Here is an 18,473-nt window from a genome sequence, read left to right as displayed (position 1 = left end):
GGGGACAGTGTAGAGGGAGCTTTACATCTAAAACCCCGCTGTATCTGTCCTGGGAGTGTTTGATGGGGACAGTGTAGAGGGAGCTTTACTCTGTATCTAACCCTGTGCTGTACCTGTCCTGGGAGTGTTTGATGCGGACAGTGTGGAGGGAGATTTACTCTGTATCTAACCCTGTGCTGTACCTGTCCTGGGAGTGTTTGATGGAGACGGTGTAGAGAGAGCTTTACTCTGTATCTAACCCCGTGCTGTACCTGTCCTGGGAGTGTTTGATGGGGACAGTGTAGAGGGAGCTTTACTCTGTATCCAACCCCGTGCTGTCCCTGTCCTGGGAGTGTTTGATGGGGACAGTGTAGAGGGAGCTATACTCTGTATCTAACCCCGTGCTGTACCTGTCCTGGGAGTGTTTGATGGGGACAGTGCAGAGGGAGCTTTACTCTGTATCTAACCCCGTGTTGTACCTGTCCTGGGAGTGTTTGATGGGGACAGTGTAGAGGGAGCTTTACTCTGTATCTAACCCCGTGTTGTACCTGTCCTGGGAGTGTTTGATGGGGACAGTGTAGAGGGAGCTTTACTCTGTATCTAACCCCGTGCTGTATCTGTCCTGGGAGAGTTTGATGGGGACAGTGTAGAGGGAGCTTTACTCTGTATCTAACCCCACGCTGTACCTGTTCTGGGAGTGTTTGATGGGGACAGTGTAGAGGGAGCTTTACTCTGTATCTAACCCCGTGCTGTACCTGTCCTGGGAGAGTTTGATGGGGACAGTGTAGAGGGAGCTTTACTCTGTATCTAACCCCGTGCTGTACCTGTCCTGGGAGTGTTTGATGGGGACAGTGTGGAGGGAGCTTTACTCTGTATCTAACCCCGTGCTGTACCTGTCCTGGGAGTGTTTGATGGGGACAGTGCAGAGGGAGCTTTACTCTGTATCTAACCCCGTGCTGTAACTGTCCTGGGAGTGTTTGATGGGGACAGTGTAGAGGGAGCTTTACTCTGTATCTAACCCCGTGCTGTACCTGTCCTGGGAGTGTTTGATGGGGACAGTGTAGAGGGAGCTTTACTTTCCTAAATCCTTTTCAAATATATTTTGTTGCCAGTGTTTGAAAAATAATGAGGATACAGTTGGCGCAAAAACATACATTTATTAGCTAGATCACTCGAGTAGGCCGCAGGCCCTTCTGCACACTCCCCCGTATCTTGTCCTGACATTTTCCAATGAGGAGGACTTGTACAGAATGAGGAATTTTGGAAGCTTTGTTCTCATCCTGTCACAGCTGCTGGAAAAAAAAACTGTTTTTGGTGGATTCCTGTTCAATTTTGTTGTGCCCTCGTGATCCGCTCAGGCCTCAATCTAGGCCTGACAACGTCATGGAATCCAGGATAAATTGCCGCCGGGGTGGGGGACCCCAGAGTCAGAGTCTACAGCACAGAAAAGGCCCTGCAGCCCTGCGCCGCGCAAAAACAAACCCCTAATTATTCTAAACTCATTTTCCAGCACTTGGTCCATAGCCTTGTATGCCCTGGGATCCCAACTGCAGATCGAAATACTTCTTAAATGTTATGAGAGTCTCTGCCTCCACCCCCTCCACCCCCCCCCCCCTAGATGAAAACAACCCCAGTCCATCAAATCTTCATAACTTGCTGATCACTTCCCCCGTTGGCAGGCCCCCCCTTTTTAATTGTCTCTCTCTTGCACCCTATTCGGCTCCACAACGCGCTGAAACGGGTCTAAACGCTGACTCCGGGGAGGTTTAAACATCTTTTCCCCAAGTCAGTTCCCCTTGGCAGTGGTGGGGGGTGTGGGGGAAGGGGGGGGGGGATGCCGCTCAGAAAGCCACATTTTGCCCCTGGTTGTAAAGTCCCTGTACTACCTAGGTGTCATAACCTGCAGGGAACCTACAGGGTGGCAATGGTCATAAAACTTTCTTCCTTTCTACGACTCTGCTTGGATTTGTGGTCTATTAAGCTAGGCTTTGGCGTGACAAAAGAGCACATTGGGCTTGGGGGATCTGTGTGAGTTGTGGGATTTGCTGGGGGGGGGGGGTGGGGGGCAAGAGGTTCAGAACCCATGTTGCAAACATGATCGCTTCCACGGCAGTTAGGGTGGGGTGGCAGGGCCTGGGGGATGAAGAGAAAAAGCCTCTAAACACCCCCCACCCCCACCCTACCCCTACCCTGCCCACCCCCGAGTGTCGCCTTTCAGGAAAGTACTGACAGAGGCCTGAGGCCTACTCGTAGTTCGGATACAAGTCAGGTCGGAGCCTGCTTGTTTTTACTTTAATCTTGACCCTTGTGAGGCCGAGCGTACATTAAATAGACATGCTTGGTTTTGAGTTTATATATTATCATTTTTTTTCACGAAGCTTTTTAAAATCTTTTAGATTTCTTGTCTTTTTGAACAGAAAAAGTCTCCTAGACACCGGTCACAGGGCAGGGGTGTTGGGGGGAGGGGGGTGGTTAAAGGTCACAACAAGGTTACACAACAAGAGAACGATCTAGAAAGTGTAAATCAAGCACACTCGAGGAGGGTGGATAGGGTTTGGGGAGATTTGTAAGGAGGGGGGGGGTTTGGAGAGAGTTGTGAGGAGAGGGGTTTGGGGAGAGTTGCAAGGAGGGGGGTTTTGGGAGAGTTGTGAGGAGAGGGGTTTGGGGAGAGTTGTGAGGTGGGGTTTGGGGGAGAGTTGTGAGGAGAGGGGTTTGGGGAGAGTTGTGAGGAGAGGGGTTTGGGGAGAGTTGTGAGGAGGGGGTTTGGGGAGAGTTGTGAGGAGGGGGTTTGGGGAGAGTTGTGAGGTGGGGTTTGGGGGAGAGTTGTGAGGAGAGGGGTTTGGGGAGAGTTGTGAGGAGAGGGGTTTGGGGAGAGTTGTGAGGAGGGGGTTTGGGGAGAGTTGTGAGGAGAGGGGTTTGGGGAGAGTTGTGAGGAGAGGGGTTTGGGGAGAGTTGTGAGGTGGGGTTTGAGGAGCGTTGTGAGGAGAGGGATTTGGGGAGAGTTGTAAGGAGGGGTTTGGGGAGAGTTGTGAGGTGGGGTTTGAGGAGAGGGGTTTGGGGAGAGTTGTGAGAAGAGGGGTTTGGGGAGAGTTGAGATGGGGTTTGGAGGGAGATCCCCCCTCCCCAGACAGTGTGGGGGTGTGCGGCAGGCAGGGCTGGAGGGAAATTATCTCTGCTCTTAATGTTTGAGGGGAAGGGGGCGACCATCAAATCCCCAATCATCTTCCACTCGACCCAGCATTGCGTTTCCAAGCTACCCACAGTGTGGGAGGAGGCCAGGACTTGGGACCAGAGATATCTCTCTCTCGTCTCCCCCACACATTCTCGGTCTCTCTGAATCTCTCTCTTTCATCGAACATAGAACAGTATAGCACAGTGCCGACCACTTATCCTAATCTAAGATCACCCTAACCTACACCCCTTCAATTTACTGCTGTCCATGTGCCTGCCCAAGAGTCGCATAATCATTCTCTCTCTGTCTCTTTCATTCTCTCTCTCTTTCATTCTCTCTGTCTCTTTTATTCTCTCTCTCTTTCATTCTCTGTCTCTTTCATTCTCTGTCTCTTTCATTCTCTCTCTGTCTCTTTCATTCCCTCTCTCTCTCTCTCTTTCATTCTCTCTCTCTCTTTCATTCTCTGTCTCTTTCATTCTCTCTCTCTCTTTCATTCTCTGTCTCTTTTATTCTCTCTCTCTCTCTTTCATTCTCTCTCTCTTTCATTCTCTGTCTCTTTCATTCTCTCTCTCTTTCATTCTCTCTCTCTCTCTTTCATTCCCTCTGTCTCTTTCATTGTCTCTCTCTCTTTCATTCTCTCTGTCTCTTTCATTCTCTCTGTCTCTTTGATTCTCTCTCTCTCTTTCATTCTGTCTCTTTGATTCTCTCTCTCTCTCTTTCATTCTCTCTGTCTCTTTCATTCTCTCTCTCTCTTTCATTCTCTCTGTCTCTTTCATTCTCTCTCTTTTTCATTCTCTGTCTCATTCTCTCTGTCTCACTCTCTTTCATTCTCTCTGTCTCATTCTCTTTAATTTTCTGTCTCTTTCATTCTCTCTCTGATTCTTTGTCTCTTTCATTCTCTCTGATTCTCTGCCTCTGATTCTCTCTCTTTCATTCTCTCTCTCTGTCTCTTTCATTCTCTCTGTCTCTTTCATTCTCTCTCTCTCTTTCATTCTGTCTCTTTGATTCTCTCTCTCTTTCATTCTCCCTGTCTCTTTCATTCTCTCTCTCTCTCTTTCATTCTCTCTGTCTCTTTCATTCTCTCTTTCTTTCGTTCTGTCTCATTCTGTCTCTCTCTCTTTCATTGTCTCTCTCTCTTTCATTGTCTCTCTCTCTTTCATTCTCTCTCTCTGTCTCTTTCATTCTCTCTGTCTCTTTCATTCTCTCTCTCTCTTTCATTCTGTCTCTTTGATTCTCTCTCTCTCTCTTTCATTCTCTCTGTCTCTTTCATTCTCTCTCTCTTTCATTCTCTCTGTCTCTTTCATTCTCTCTCTTTTTCATTCTCTGTCTCATTCTCTCTGTCTCACTCTCTTTCATTCTCTCTGTCTCTCATTCTCTCTGTCTCATTCTCTTTAATTTTCTGTCTCTTTCATTCTCTCTCTGATTCTTTGTCTCTTTCATTCTCTCTGATTCTCTGCCTCTGATTCTCTCTGTCTTTCTCATTCTCACTCTGTCTCTTTCATTCTCTCTGTCTCACTCTCACTATGTCTATCGCCCTCTCTGCCTCCTTTTCTCCCCAATTGGGAGAACCTATCTCTCCCTCTTTGCCTCTCCCCCTCCCAGGAATGACTGGAGAGCAATTTGGTTACTGATTCCGGCCAATCAATGGAGGTTGGGCGACTCTCCCGCTTCATCCCGCCCCTGATGAGTGAGTAGTAACTTGGACCCCCTCGCCCACCTCGCCCACAGTGAGTGGGAACAGATCCTTCCGAGGTTCGGGGGAGGGGGTACAGTCAGGAGGGGGCACTGCCCCATGTGGGTAGACGGAGGGGATGAAGGAAGGAGGGAGTGAGGGAACGGGGGAGTGAGGCAAGGAGGGAGTGAAGAAGGAGGGAGGTGGTGAGGGAAGGAGGGAGTAAGGGAAGGAGATGAAGGAGGGAGAGAAGGAGTGAGGGAAGTAAGAGGACGAGGGAGTGCAGGATGGAGGGAAGGAGGGAGGAAGGATGGGAGAGAAGGGAGGGAGGAAAAGAGGAGGGAAAGGGAAGGAAGAAGTGAGGAATGAAGGATGGAGAGAGGGAAGGGGAAGGAATGAGGGAGGGCAGAGGGTGGCAGATTTGTGAGTGAGTGGGAAGTTGCAGTGGGGTCGAGGGGGTTGGGGTGGGGCGGTGGGTAAAAGGTACAAATTCCCCTCATAGATTTGGCTGTTGGCCCTTTTAGGGCAATGGAGGCCAGGGGGAGAGGGAGGGAGAGAAAGAGAGACAAGGAGAGAGAAAGGAACAGAGAGAGGGAGGGAGAAAGAGAGCAGGGGGGTAGAAAGAGAGAGGGAGAAGGGACAGAGGGAGGTCGAGAGAGAAAGAGGAAGGGGGGGGGAGAGAAATATGGAGCAAAAAAGAGAGAGAGAGGGGGGAAAAGGAGAGAGAGGGAAGGAGAGAGAGAAGAAAGCACATTCGAAATGCTTAAAAATCAAATTCTAAAACGTAAACCCAATCTACACAGCGACAATCATATCGATATATATATACATATATATATACGTATGTATAAAACAAAGGGACATGCGTCCCCTTAACACGAAAACACAAAGTGCTTGGGGACAGGAAGAGAGATTTTCATCTGTAGATTCTTCGGTGAGAGACGGGGACGGGGTGGAATCGGGGAGGGGTGAAGATAACGTCCCTCATCGTTTCTTGTTAACCTCCTCAAGTGAAGAAATAGACTGTGCAGGAAAGAGAGAGAAAGATAAGAGAAAGAGTGAGAGAGATCAGGCTGAGGCCATTCAGCCCCTCCAGAGACAGCCCCCCCCTCCCCTCCCCCCGCCTTGCCCTTCAATATGAAAGTGACCGATCTGGCCATTCAATTCCAGCCTGTCTCGCTCGCGCTCCGTAGGCCTCAGCCTTGAGATCGACATGACTCGAGTGGCCTCCGGGCTACTCTGGAGGAAGAAACCCTCCCGCTCGCCGTCCTCCGGCTCGAGTGGAAAATTCCCTCCTTGCCTCAGTGCCGAAATGGCCGCCCTACTCACACCCCCAGACTGTGCCAAAACAGTCCCTCGCGTGTCGAACCAGGCGGGGTTCGAGACCCGAGCGGCCTCTTCATCCTTCAAAGCCATCCCTCCTAATGGGACCACCCCCTTGTGTCAGATGTCAATCCTCTGAACCTCGCTCACTCCCTTCGAGGCATGGACACCTTCACGGGCCTTGTACAGACAAATGGGCTGATAACTCCCCGTGCCGGCGCCCGTCCACCACCACCCCACTTTCTGTCCTGCCCTGGGACACCCCCCCCCCTCCCCCCCCCCCCCCCCCCCCGGGATACTGCCCACCCTTGGTCATCTCCCACCTCCACACCCCAGTCCCGTTGATACGTACTGACGATTACGATGACAATAATCGCGCAGATTCCACCGAGTATGATCATCATCTGGAAAAAAAAACGGGCAGGGTGACGCAATCCAGGGATCCAACCATCAAAACAAACTACCGAGTTCCCCACACCAGTGGGAGTGAACGGGAAGGGGTTTGGGTCCATTGGGATTGGGTAGAGTGGGAGTGACCGGGAAGAGGCTTGGCTCCATTACTGTGGATTACTGTACAAGGCCAAGGCTACGTTATATTGGAGCAGTGTTTAGGGCGGCACGGTGTCACAGTGGTTAGCACTACTGCTTCACAGCGCTAGGGACCTGGGTTCAATTCCCAACTTGGGTGACCGTCTGTGTGGAGCTTGCACTTTCTCCCCATATCTGCGTGGATTTCCTCCGGGTGCTCCTGTTTCCTTCCAAAGATGGATTGGCCTTGCTAAATTGCCCTGTGTCCAGGGTGGAGTTATGGAGTTATGGGGTTGCAGGGGATTGGGCAGGGGAGTGGACCTGGGTAGGGTACTCTTTTAGAAGGTCGGTGCAGACTCAATGGGCCGAATGGCCTCCTTATGTACTGCAGGGATTCTATGATTGTGTACAGTGGGAGTGAACGGAAAGCGGTTTGGGTCCATTGGGGTTGTGTATAGTGGGAGTAATTGGGAAGAGGTTTGGATCCATTGGGATTGTGTACAGTGGGAGTGATGGGAAGGGGGTTGGCTAAATTGGGATTGTGTACAGTGGGAGTGGAGGGGAAGGGGTTTGGGTCCATTGGGATTGTGTACAGTGGGCATAATTGGGAAGAGGTTTGGATCCATTGGGATTGTGTACAGTGGGAGTGATGGGAAGGGGGTTGGCTAAATTGGGACTGTGTACAGTGGGATTGAATGGGAAGGGGTTGGCTAGATTGGGACTGTGTACAGTGGGAGTGAACGGGAAGGAGTTTGGGTCCATTGGGATTGTGTACAGTGGGAGTGAACGGGAAGAGGTTTGAGTCCATTGGGATTGTGTACAGTGGGTGTGAACGGGAAGGGGTTTGTGTCCATTGGGATTGTGTACAGTGGGAGCGAACGGGAAGGGGTTTAGGTCCATTGGGATTGTTTACAGTGGGAGTGAACGGGAAGGGGTTGGGTCCATTGGGATTGAGTACAGTGGGAGTGAATGGGAAGGGGTTTGGGTCCATTGGGATTGTGTACAGTGGGGGTGAACAGGAAGGGGTTTGGGTCCATTGGGACTGTGTACAGTGGGAGTGAAGGGGAAGGGGTTTGGGTCCATTGGGATTGTGTACAGTGGGCATAATTGGGAAGAGGTTTGGATCCATTGGCATTGTGTACAGTGGGAGTGATGGGAAGGGGGTTGGCTAAATTGGGACTGTGTACAATGGGATTGGATGGGAAGGGGGTTGGCGAGATTGGGACTGTGTACAGTGGGAGTGAACGGGAAGGAGTTTGGGTCCATTGGGATTGAGTACAGTGGGAGTGAATGGGAAGGGGTTTGGGAACATTGGGATTGTGTACAGTGGGGGTGAACGGGAAGGGGTTTGGGTCCATTGGGACTGTGTACAGTGGGAGTGAAGGGGAAGGGGGTTGGGTCCATTGGGATTGTGTACAGTGAGAGTGGAGGGTAAGAGGTTTGGGTCCATTGGGATTATGTACCGTGGGAGTGAACGGGAAGGGGTTTGGGTCCATTGGGATTGTGTACAGTGGGACTGAAGGGGAAGGGGTTGGCTAGATTGGGATTGTGTACAGTGGGGGTGAACGGGAAGGGGTTTGGGTCCATTTGGATTGTGTACAGTGGGAGTGAACGGAAAGGGGTTTGGGTCCATTTGGATTGTGTACAGTGGGAGTGAACAGGAAGGGGTTTGGGTCCATTTGGATTGTGTACAGTGGGAGTGAATGGGAAGGGGTTTGGGTCCATTTGGATTGTGTACAGTGGGAGTGAATGGGAAGGGGTTTGGGTCCATTGGGATTGTTTACAGTGGGAGTGAACGGGAAGTGGTTGGGTCCATTGGGATTGAGTACAGTGGGAGTGAATGGGAAGGGGTTTGGGTCCATTGGGATTGTGTACAGTGGGGGTGAACGGGAAGGGGTTTGGGTCCATTGGGACTGTGTACAGTGGGAGTGAAGGGGAAGGGGTTTGGGTCCATTGGGATTGTGTACAGTGGGCATAATTGGGAAGAGGTTTGGATCCATTGGCATTGTGTACAGTGGGAGTGATGGGAAGGGGGTTGGCTAAATTGGGACTGTGTACAGTGGGATTGGATCGGAAGGGGGTTGGCTAGATTGGGACTGTGTACAGTGGGAGTGAACGGGAAGGAGTTTGGGTCCATTGGGATTGAGTACAGTGGGAGTGAACGGGAAGGGGTTGGGTCCATTGGGATTGTGTACAGTGGGAGTGAATGGGAAGGGGTTTGGGTCCATTGGGATTGTGTACAGTGGGGGTGAACGGGAAGGGGTTTGGGTCCATTGGGACTGTGTACAGTGGGAGTGAAGGGGAAGGGGGTTGGGTCCATTGGGATTGAGTACAGTGGGAGTGAATGGGAAGAGGTTTGGGTCCATTGGGATTGTGTACAGTGGGGGTGAACGGGAAGGGGTTGGGTCCATTGGGATTGTGTACAGTGGGAGTGAAGGGGAAGGGGGTTGGGTCCATTGGGATTGTGTACAGTGAGAGTGGAGGGTAAGAGGTTTGGGTCCATTGGGATTGTGTACCGTGGGAGTGAACGGGAAGGGGTTTGGGTCCATTGGGATTGTGTACAGTGGGATTGAATGGGAAGGGGTTGGCTAGATTGGGATTGTGTACAGTGGGAGTGAACGGGAAGGGGTTTGGGTCCTTTGGGATTGTGTACAGTGGGATTGAATGGGAAGGGGTTGGCTAGATTGGGATTGTGTACAGTGGGAGTGAACGGGAAGGGGTTTGGGTCCTTTGGGATTGTGTACAGTGGGATTGAATGGGAAGGGGTTGGCTAGATTGGGATTGTGTACAGTGAGAGTGAACGGGAAGGGGTTTGGGTCCTTTGGGATTGTGTACAGTGGGATTGAATGGGAAGGGTGTTGGCTAGATTGGGATTGTGTACAGTGGGGGTGAACGGGAAGGGGTTTGGGTCCATTTGGATTGTGTACAGTGGGAGTGAATGGGAAGGGGTTTGGGTCCATTTGGATTGTGTACAGTGGGAGTGAACAGGAAGGGGTTTGGGTCCATTTGGATTGTGTACAGTGGGAGTGAATGGGAAGGGGTTTGGGACCATTTGGATTGTGTACAGTGGGAGTGAATGGGAAGGGGTTTGGGTCCATTGGGATTGTGTACAGTGGGAGCGAACGGGAAGGGGTTTAGGTCCATTGGGATTGTTTACAGTGGGAGTGAACGGGAAGGGGTTGGGTCCATTGGGATTGAGTACAGTGGGAGTGAATGGGAAGGGGTTTGGGTCCATTGGGATTGTGTACAGTGGGGGTGAACGGGAAGGGGTTTGGGTCCATTGGGACTGTGTACAGTGGGAGTGAAGGGGAAGGGGTTTGAGTCCATTGGGATTGTGTACAGTGGGCATAATTGGGAAGAGGTTTGGATCCATTGGGATTGAGTACAGTGGGAGTGAATGGGAAGGGGTTTGGGTCCATTGGGATTGTGTACAGTGGGGGTGAACGGGAAGGGGTTTGGGTCCATTGGGACTGTGTACAGTGGGAGTGAAGGGGAAGGGGGTTGGGTCCATTGGGATTGTGTACAGTGAGAGTGGAGGGTAAGAGGTTTGGGTCCATTGGGATTGTGTACCGTGGGAGTGAACGGGAAGGGGTTTGGGTCCATTGGGATTGTGTACAGTGGGATTGAATGGGAAGGGGTTGGCTAGATTGGGATTGTGTACAGTGGGAGTGAACGGGAAGGGGTTTGGGTCCTTTGGGATTGTGTACAGTGGGATTGAATGGGAAGGGGTTGGCTAGATTGGGATTGTGTACAGTGGGAGTGAACGGGAAGGGGTTTGGGTCCTTTGGGATTGTGTACAGTGGGATTGAATGGGAAGGGGTTGGCTAGATTGGGATTGTGTACAGTGAGAGTGAACGGGAAGGGGTTTGGGTCCTTTGGGATTGTGTACAGTGGGATTGAATGGGAAGGGTGTTGGCTAGATTGGGATTGTGTACAGTGGGGGTGAACGGGAAGGGGTTTGGGTCCATTTGGATTGTGTACAGTGGGAGTGAATGGGAAGGGGTTTGGGTCCATTTGGATTGTGTACAGTGGGAGTGAACAGGAAGGGGTTTGGGTCCATTTGGATTGTGTACATTGGGAGTGAATGGGAAGGGGTTTGGGACCATTTGGATTGTGTACAGTGGGAGTGAATGGGAAGGGGTTTGGGTCCATTGGGATTGTGTACAGTGGGAGCGAACGGGAAGGGGTTTAGGTCCATTGGGATTGTTTACAGTGGGAGTGAATGGGAAGGGGTTTGGGTCCATTGGGATTGTGTACAGTGGGGGTGAACGGGAAGGGGTTTGGGTCCATTGGGACTGTGTACAGTGGGAGTGAAGGGGAAGGGGTTTGGGTCCATTGGGATTGTGTACAGTGGGCATAATTGGGAAGAGGTTTGGATCCATTGGCATTGTGTACAGTGGGAGTGATGGGAAGGGGGTTGGCTAGATTGGGACTGTGTACAGTGGGAGTGAACGGGAAGGTGTTTGGGTCCATTGGGATTGAGTCCAGTGGGAGTGAACGGGAAGGGGTTGGGTCCATTGGGATTGTGTACAGTGGGAGTGAATGGGAAGGGGTTTGGGTCCATTGGGATTGTGTACAGTGGGGGTGAACGGGAAGGGGTTTGGGTCCATTGGGACTGTGTACAGTGGGAGTGAAGGGGAAGGGGGTTGGGTCCATTGGGATTGTGTACAGTGAGAGTGGAGGGTAAGAGGTTTGGGTCCATTGGGATTATGTACCGTGGGAGTGAACGGGAAGGGGTTTGGGTCCATTGGGATTGTGTACAGTGGGACTGAAGGGGAAGGGGTTGGCTAGATTGGGATTGTGTACAGTGGGGGTGAACGGGAAGGGGTTTGGGTCCATTTGGATTGTGTACAGTGGGAGTGAACGGAAAGGGGTTTGGGTCCATTTGGATTGTGTACAGTGGGAGTGAACAGGAAGGGGTTTGGGTCCATTTGGATTGTGTACAGTGGGAGTGAATGGGAAGGGGTTTGGGTCCATTTGGATTGTGTACAGTGGGAGTGAATGGGAAGGGGTTTGGGTCCATTGGGATTGTTTACAGTGGGAGTGAACGGGAAGTGGTTGGGTCCATTGGGATTGAGTACAGTGGGAGTGAATGGGAAGGGGTTTGGGTCCATTGGGATTGTGTACAGTGGGGGTGAACGGGAAGGGGTTTGGGTCCATTGGGACTGTGTACAGTGGGAGTGAAGGGGAAGGGGTTTGGGTCCATTGGGATTGTGTACAGTGGGCATAATTGGGAAGAGGTTTGGATCCATTGGCATTGTGTACAGTGGGAGTGATGGGAAGGGGGTTGGCTAAATTGGGACTGTGTACAGTGGGATTGGATCGGAAGGGGGTTGGCTAGATTGGGACTGTGTACAGTGGGAGTGAACGGGAAGGAGTTTGGGTCCATTGGGATTGAGTACAGTGGGAGTGAACGGGAAGGGGTTGGGTCCATTGGGATTGTGTACAGTGGGAGTGAATGGGAAGGGGTTTGGGTCCATTGGGATTGTGTACAGTGGGGGTGAACGGGAAGGGGTTTGGGTCCATTGGGACTGTGTACAGTGGGAGTGAAGGGGAAGGGGGTTGGGTCCATTGGGATTGAGTACAGTGGGAGTGAATGGGAAGAGGTTTGGGTCCATTGGGATTGTGTACAGTGGGGGTGAACGGGAAGGGGTTGGGTCCATTGGGATTGTGTACAGTGGGAGTGAAGGGGAAGGGGGTTGGGTCCATTGGGATTGTGTACAGTGAGAGTGGAGGGTAAGAGGTTTGGGTCCATTGGGATTGTGTACCGTGGGAGTGAACGGGAAGGGGTTTGGGTCCATTGGGATTGTGTACAGTGGGATTGAATGGGAAGGGGTTGGCTAGATTGGGATTGTGTACAGTGGGAGTGAACGGGAAGGGGTTTGGGTCCTTTGGGATTGTGTACAGTGGGATTGAATGGGAAGGGGTTGGCTAGATTGGGATTGTGTACAGTGGGAGTGAACGGGAAGGGGTTTGGGTCCTTTGGGATTGTGTACAGTGGGATTGAATGGGAAGGGGTTGGCTAGATTGGGATTGTGTACAGTGAGAGTGAACGGGAAGGGGTTTGGGTCCTTTGGGATTGTGTACAGTGGGATTGAATGGGAAGGGTGTTGGCTAGATTGGGATTGTGTACAGTGGGGGTGAACGGGAAGGGGTTTGGGTCCATTTGGATTGTGTACAGTGGGAGTGAATGGGAAGGGGTTTGGGTCCATTTGGATTGTGTACAGTGGGAGTGAACAGGAAGGGGTTTGGGTCCATTTGGATTGTGTACAGTGGGAGTGAATGGGAAGGGGTTTGGGACCATTTGGATTGTGTACAGTGGGAGTGAATGGGAAGGGGTTTGGGTCCATTGGGATTGTGTACAGTGGGAGCGAACGGGAAGGGGTTTAGGTCAATTGGGATTGTTTACAGTGGGAGTGAACGGGAAGGGGTTGGGTCCATTGGGATTGAGTACAGTGGGAGTGAATGGGAAGGGGTTTGGGTCCATTGGGATTGTGTACAGTGGGGGTGAACGGGAAGGGGTTTGGGTCCATTGGGACTGTGTACAGTGGGAGTGAAGGGGAAGGGGTTTGAGTCCATTGGGATTGTGTACAGTGGGCATAATTGGGAAGAGGTTTGGATCCATTGGGATTGAGTACAGTGGGAGTGAATGGGAAGGGGTTTGGGACCATTTGGATTGTGTACAGTGGGAGTGAATGGGAAGGGGTTTGGGACCATTTGGATTGTGTACAGTGGGAGTGAATGGGAAGGGGTTTGGGTCCATTGGGATTGTGTACAGTGGGAGTGAATGGGAAGGGGTTTGGGTCCATTGGGATTGTGTACAGTGGGGGTGAACGGGAAGGGGTTTGGGTCCATTGGGACTGTGTACAGTGGGAGTGAAGGGGAAGGGGGTTGGGTCCATTGGGATTGTGTACAGTGGGAGTGGAGGGTAAGAGGTTTGGGTCCATTGGGATTGTGTACCGTGGGAGTGAACGGGAAGGGGTTTGGGTCCATTGGGATTGTGTACAGTGGGACTGAATGGGAAAGGGTTGGCTAGATTGGGATTGTGTACAGTGGGAGTGAACGGGAAGGGGTTTGGGTCCTTTGGGATTGTGTACAGTGGGATTGAATGGGGAGGGGTTGGCTAGATTGGGATTGTGTACAGTGGGAGTGAACGGGAAGGGGTTTGGGTCCTTTGGGATTGTGTACAGTGGGATTGAATGGGAAGGGGTTGGCTAGATTGGGATTGTGTACAGTGAGAGTGAACGGGAAGGGGTTTGGGCCCTTTGGGATTGTGTACAGTGGGATTTAATGGGAAGGGGGTTGGCTAGATTGGGATTGTGTACAGTGGGGGTGAACGGGAAGGTGTTTGGGTCCATTAGGATTGTGTACAGTGGGAGTGAACGGAAAAGGGCTTGGGTCCATTTGGATTGTGTACAGTGGGAGTGAACCGAAGGGGTTTGGGTCCTTTTGGATTGTGTACAGTGGTAGTGAATGGGAAGGGGTTTGGGTCCATTTGGATTGTGTACAGTGGGAGTGAATGGGAAGGGGTTTGGGTCCATTGGGATTGTTTACAGTGGGAGTGAACTGGAAGTGGTTGGGTCCATTGGGATTGAGTACAGTGGGAGTGAATGGGAAGGGGTTTGGGTCCATTGGGATTGTGTACAGTGGGGGTGAACGGGAAGGGGTTTGGGTCCATTGGGATTGTGTACAGTGGGACTGAATGGGAAGGGGTTGGCTAGATTGGGATTGTGTACAGTGGGAGTGAACGGGAAGGGGTTTGGGTCCTTTGGGATTGTGTACAGTGGGATTGAATGGGGAGGGGTTGGCTAGATTGGGATTGTGTACAGTGGGAGTGAACGGGAAGGGGTTTGGGTCCATTTGGATTGTGTACAGTGGGGGTGAACGGGAAGGGGTTTGGGTCCATTGGGATTGTGTACAGTGGGACTGAATGGGAAGGGGTTGGCTAGATTGGGATTGTGTACAGTGGGAGTGAACGGGAAGGGGTTTGGGTCCATTGGGATTGTGTACAGTGGGAGTGAACGGGAAGGGGTTTGGGTCCATTGGGATTGTGTACAGTGGGGGTGAACGGGAAGGGGTTTGGGTCCATTGGGACTGTGTACAGTGGGAGTGAAGGGGAAGGGGTTTGGGTCCATTGGGATTGTGTACAGTAGGCATAATTGGGAAGAGGTTTGGATCCATTGGCATTGTGTACAGTGGGAGTGATGGGAAGGGGTTGGCTAGATTGGGACTGTGTACAGTGGGAGTGAACGGGAAGGAGTTTGGGTCCATTGGGATTGAGTACAGTGGGAGTGAATGGGAAGGGGTTTGGGTCCATTGGGATTGTGTATAGTGGGGGTGAACGGGAAGGGGTTTGGGTCCATTTGGATTGTGTACAGTGGGAGTGAATGGGAAGGGGTTTGGGTCCATTTGGATTGTGTACAGTGGGAGTGAACAGGAAGGGGTTTGGGTCCATTTGGATTGTGTACAGTGGGAGTGAATGGGAAGGGGTTTGGGACCATTTGGATTGTGTACAGTGGGAGTGAATGGGAAGGGGTTTGGGTCCATTGGGATTGTGTACAGTGGGTGTGAACAGGAAGAGGTTTGGGTCCATTGGGATTGTGTACAGTGGGAGCGAACGGGAAGGGGTTTAGGTCCATTGGGATTGTTTACAGTGGGAGTGAACGGGAAGGGGTTGGGTCCATTGGGATTGAGTACAGTGGGAGTGAATGGGAAGGGGTTTGGGTCCATTGGGATTGTGTACAGTGGGGGTGAATGGGAAGGGGTTTGGGTCCATTGGGACTGTGTACAGTGGGAGTGAAGGGGAAGGGGTTTGGGTCCATTGGGATTGTGTACAGTGGGCATAATTGGGAAGAGGTTTGGATCCATTGGCATTGTGTACAGTGGGAGTGATGGGAAGGGGGTTGGCTAAATTGGGACTGTGTACAGTGGGATTGGATCGGAAGGGGGTTGGCTAGATTGGGACTGTGTACAGTGGGAGTGAACGGGAAGGAGTTTGGGTCCATTGGGATTGAGTACAGTGGGAGTGAACGGGAAGGGGTTGGGTCCATTGGGATTGTGTACAGTGGGAGTGAATGGGAAGGGGTTTGGGTCCATTGGGATTGTGTACAGTGGGGGTGAACGGGAAGGGGTTTGGGTCCATTGGGACTGTGTACAGTGGGAGTGAAGGGGAAGGGGGTTGGGTCCATTGGGATTGTGTACAGTGGGAGTGGAGGGTAAGAGGTTTGGGTCCATTGGGATTGTGTACCGTGGGAGTGAACGGGAAGGGGTTTGGGTCCATTGGGATTGTGTACAGTGGGATTGAATGGGAAGGGGTTGGCTAGATTGGGATTGTGTACAGTGGGAGTGAACGGGAAGGGGTTTGGGTCCTATGGGATTGTGTACAGTGGGATTGAATGGGAAGGGGTTGGCTAGATTGGGATTGTGTACAGTGAGAGTGAACGGGAAGGAGTTTGGGTCCATTGGGATTGAGTACAGTGGGAGTGAATGGGAAGGGGTTTGGGTCCATTGGGATTGTGTACAGTGGGGGTGTAAGGACTTGTTGAAATCCTGGTCTGTTTCTTGTTTCTCATTTCATGCCTGCATTGCTAGCTTGTTTTAAAATCACGGATCTTTGGGTATGAACTGATACCCCATCGCTGACACACTGCTATTTGGACTGATCCGGCAAATCCCCTCTGATTCAATATGCGGTGTGGCAGAGCCCGTGATGTCATGTGGATGTGACTTTGCAGGCAGCCATTCAACTCGTTTGAAATCCGGGCCTTGGATCAATTCTCGTTTGGGATTGGTGGAGCTTTTCGGAAACTTCTGGAACAGGAGAAGCAATGGCCATTTTCTGTCAGTTCTGTGAAAGATTCAAGCCTGAAGCAGTTTTAAGGCACTCTCAGCTTTCTGGCTGCTCGCCCATTTAAGAGGCTGCCAGTCAGACCTGTGGATGGCACTCTCCTATTTTGCTGCTAACCAATTTCTCCAGCTGGAAGACTCAAGCCTGGTTCACTGATTGGGGTTTCACAAAGACAAACTTGTCAAGTTGGCAGGTGAATTACAAATGGTGGTACCAACGGCACTGTGACGTAGTGGTTAGCACTGCTGCCTCTCGGCATCGAGAACCCGGATTCGATCCCGGCCCCGGGTCACTGTCCGTGTGGAGTTTGCACATTCTCCCCGTGTCTGCGTGGGTCGCACTCCCACAACCCAAAGATGTGCAGGGTAGGCGAATTGGCCACGCTAAATTGCCCCTTAATTGGAAAAAGAAATGGTGGTACCAGCTAAAGCTAGGAAAGCGGAGGCAGTGTATGCGATCGATTGCTAAACATTTAAAGGTGCCAGAGTCCAAGGAAGCTGATGAGTGAGTGTAGCTTCAGAAACTTCTGGTCGGGAAACTCGGTTGCAGTTAGAGGATGAAAGGGAGTTAAAGAAAATTGAGATGAAACAGAAAGAAATGGAAATGAAGAGAGAACGGGAGACAAGAAAGAGAGAGAGAATGGAAAAGGGAGGATAAAGAAAATGAGAGGAGAGAGAACGGGAAAGAGAGAGGATGGGAGAGAGGATTAAGAAAATGAGAAGAGAGAATAGGAAAGAGAGAGGAAGAAGACGAGAGAAGAGAGGATAAAGAACATGAGAGAAGAGAAAGTGAACGGGAAAGAGAGAGAAGAAAGAGAAAGGGAGAGAGAATTCCAGCTTGCGGTACTGGCACAGAGTGGAAAGCTGCCAGAACGTAGAGGGGAGCTTAGTCCTAGAACAGAATTCAGTGGTGCTATGTTTAAATTTATACAGGCTCTCCTGGAATTTGAAGAGAAAGAAATATTAACGTTCTTTGGGGCTTTCGAGAAACTAGCAACCCAAATGGAGTGGCCCAAAGAGAAGTGGACATTACCCCTGCAGAGTATGTTGACAGGGAGGGAACAGGAAGTTTATGCCGCCTTGTCAGAGCAGAATTCTAGAGATTCTGACACAGTAAAAAAGGCCATTCTGGAAGGATATTGGTTCCCAAAGCATATTTAGCAAAAATTCCGGAATTTGAAGAGACTGCCAGGACAGACTTGTGAAGAGGTTGAAAGGGTTAAGCAGAACAATTTTAATAGATGGGTGCGAGCATTGGGAGTTGCGACTACCTATGAGGCTCTGAGAGAGGTTATTCTCTTAAGAGGAGTTTAAGAATTTCTTACCTTCGATAATAAGAACCCTTGTTGAAGACCAGAAGGTACAAACTGCTCGGCAACCAGCAATTATGGCTGATGATTAAGAGCTAATCGATAAATTTAAACCTTTGTTCCATTTCCCCCCATCATTTTGCAAAGGATGGGAAGTGTGAGGATGGCAGGTAGCCAAGGTAGGAGTGGATAGCGATGAAGGCCCCGAGATCTCCACCTCAGACCAGAAAGGAAGGTTCTGGGGGTGGATGTCAGACTTGGAAGCCTAGGTTTTACACCAATGCAACAAGGCGGGACACATTTAGTCGGCATGGTAGAAGTTGCAGGGAAAGCCCATGGCACTTCTGGGGGTTCGGAAGGAGGATTCTGAGATGGCAGCGAAAGTGGGGAATGCTATGGTGCAGTTGGTAGCTTTAACTGGACTTAGGAGACCCAAGGTGAAAGCTGCTGTGGGAATAGGTGTAGAGAATGAGGCAGATGAGAGATGCCGATTTTGTGTCGAAGGGAAAGTAACCCCATTTTCCTCGACAGAAGTAGCCAAACCCATAGCAATTTTAAGAGACACAGGGGCTATTCAAACTCTTGTGGTGGAGAAGGATTTGATCTTTCCTCTACAGAGGTCAGTGAAAGTGGAGATAGTAGC

At 51.1% G+C, this 18,473-nt stretch overlaps 1 protein-coding gene across 1 annotated transcript in view; it reads right to left on the bottom strand.

Moving 5' to 3' along the window:
- Positions 1-1,116: 1,116 nt before the first annotated feature.
- Positions 1,117-18,473, bottom strand: part of LOC140392898 (synaptobrevin-like) — an 89,937-nt gene continuing 72,580 nt past the window's right edge. The window contains exons 4-5 of the mRNA XM_072478667.1: positions 6,499-6,550; positions 1,117-5,846 (exon numbers count right to left, since the gene is read on the bottom strand). Of these exons, the coding sequence (XP_072334768.1) occupies positions 5,830-5,846; positions 6,499-6,550 (69 nt within the window). The 3' untranslated portion in view covers positions 1,117-5,829. The remainder of the gene's footprint in view (positions 5,847-6,498; positions 6,551-18,473) is intronic.

The sequence above is a fragment of the Scyliorhinus torazame genome, chromosome 16 (assembly GCF_047496885.1).
Source record: "Scyliorhinus torazame isolate Kashiwa2021f chromosome 16, sScyTor2.1, whole genome shotgun sequence".
NCBI lineage: Eukaryota > Metazoa > Chordata > Chondrichthyes > Carcharhiniformes > Scyliorhinidae > Scyliorhinus > Scyliorhinus torazame.
This window is presented reverse-complemented; position numbering and strand designations above follow the sequence as displayed.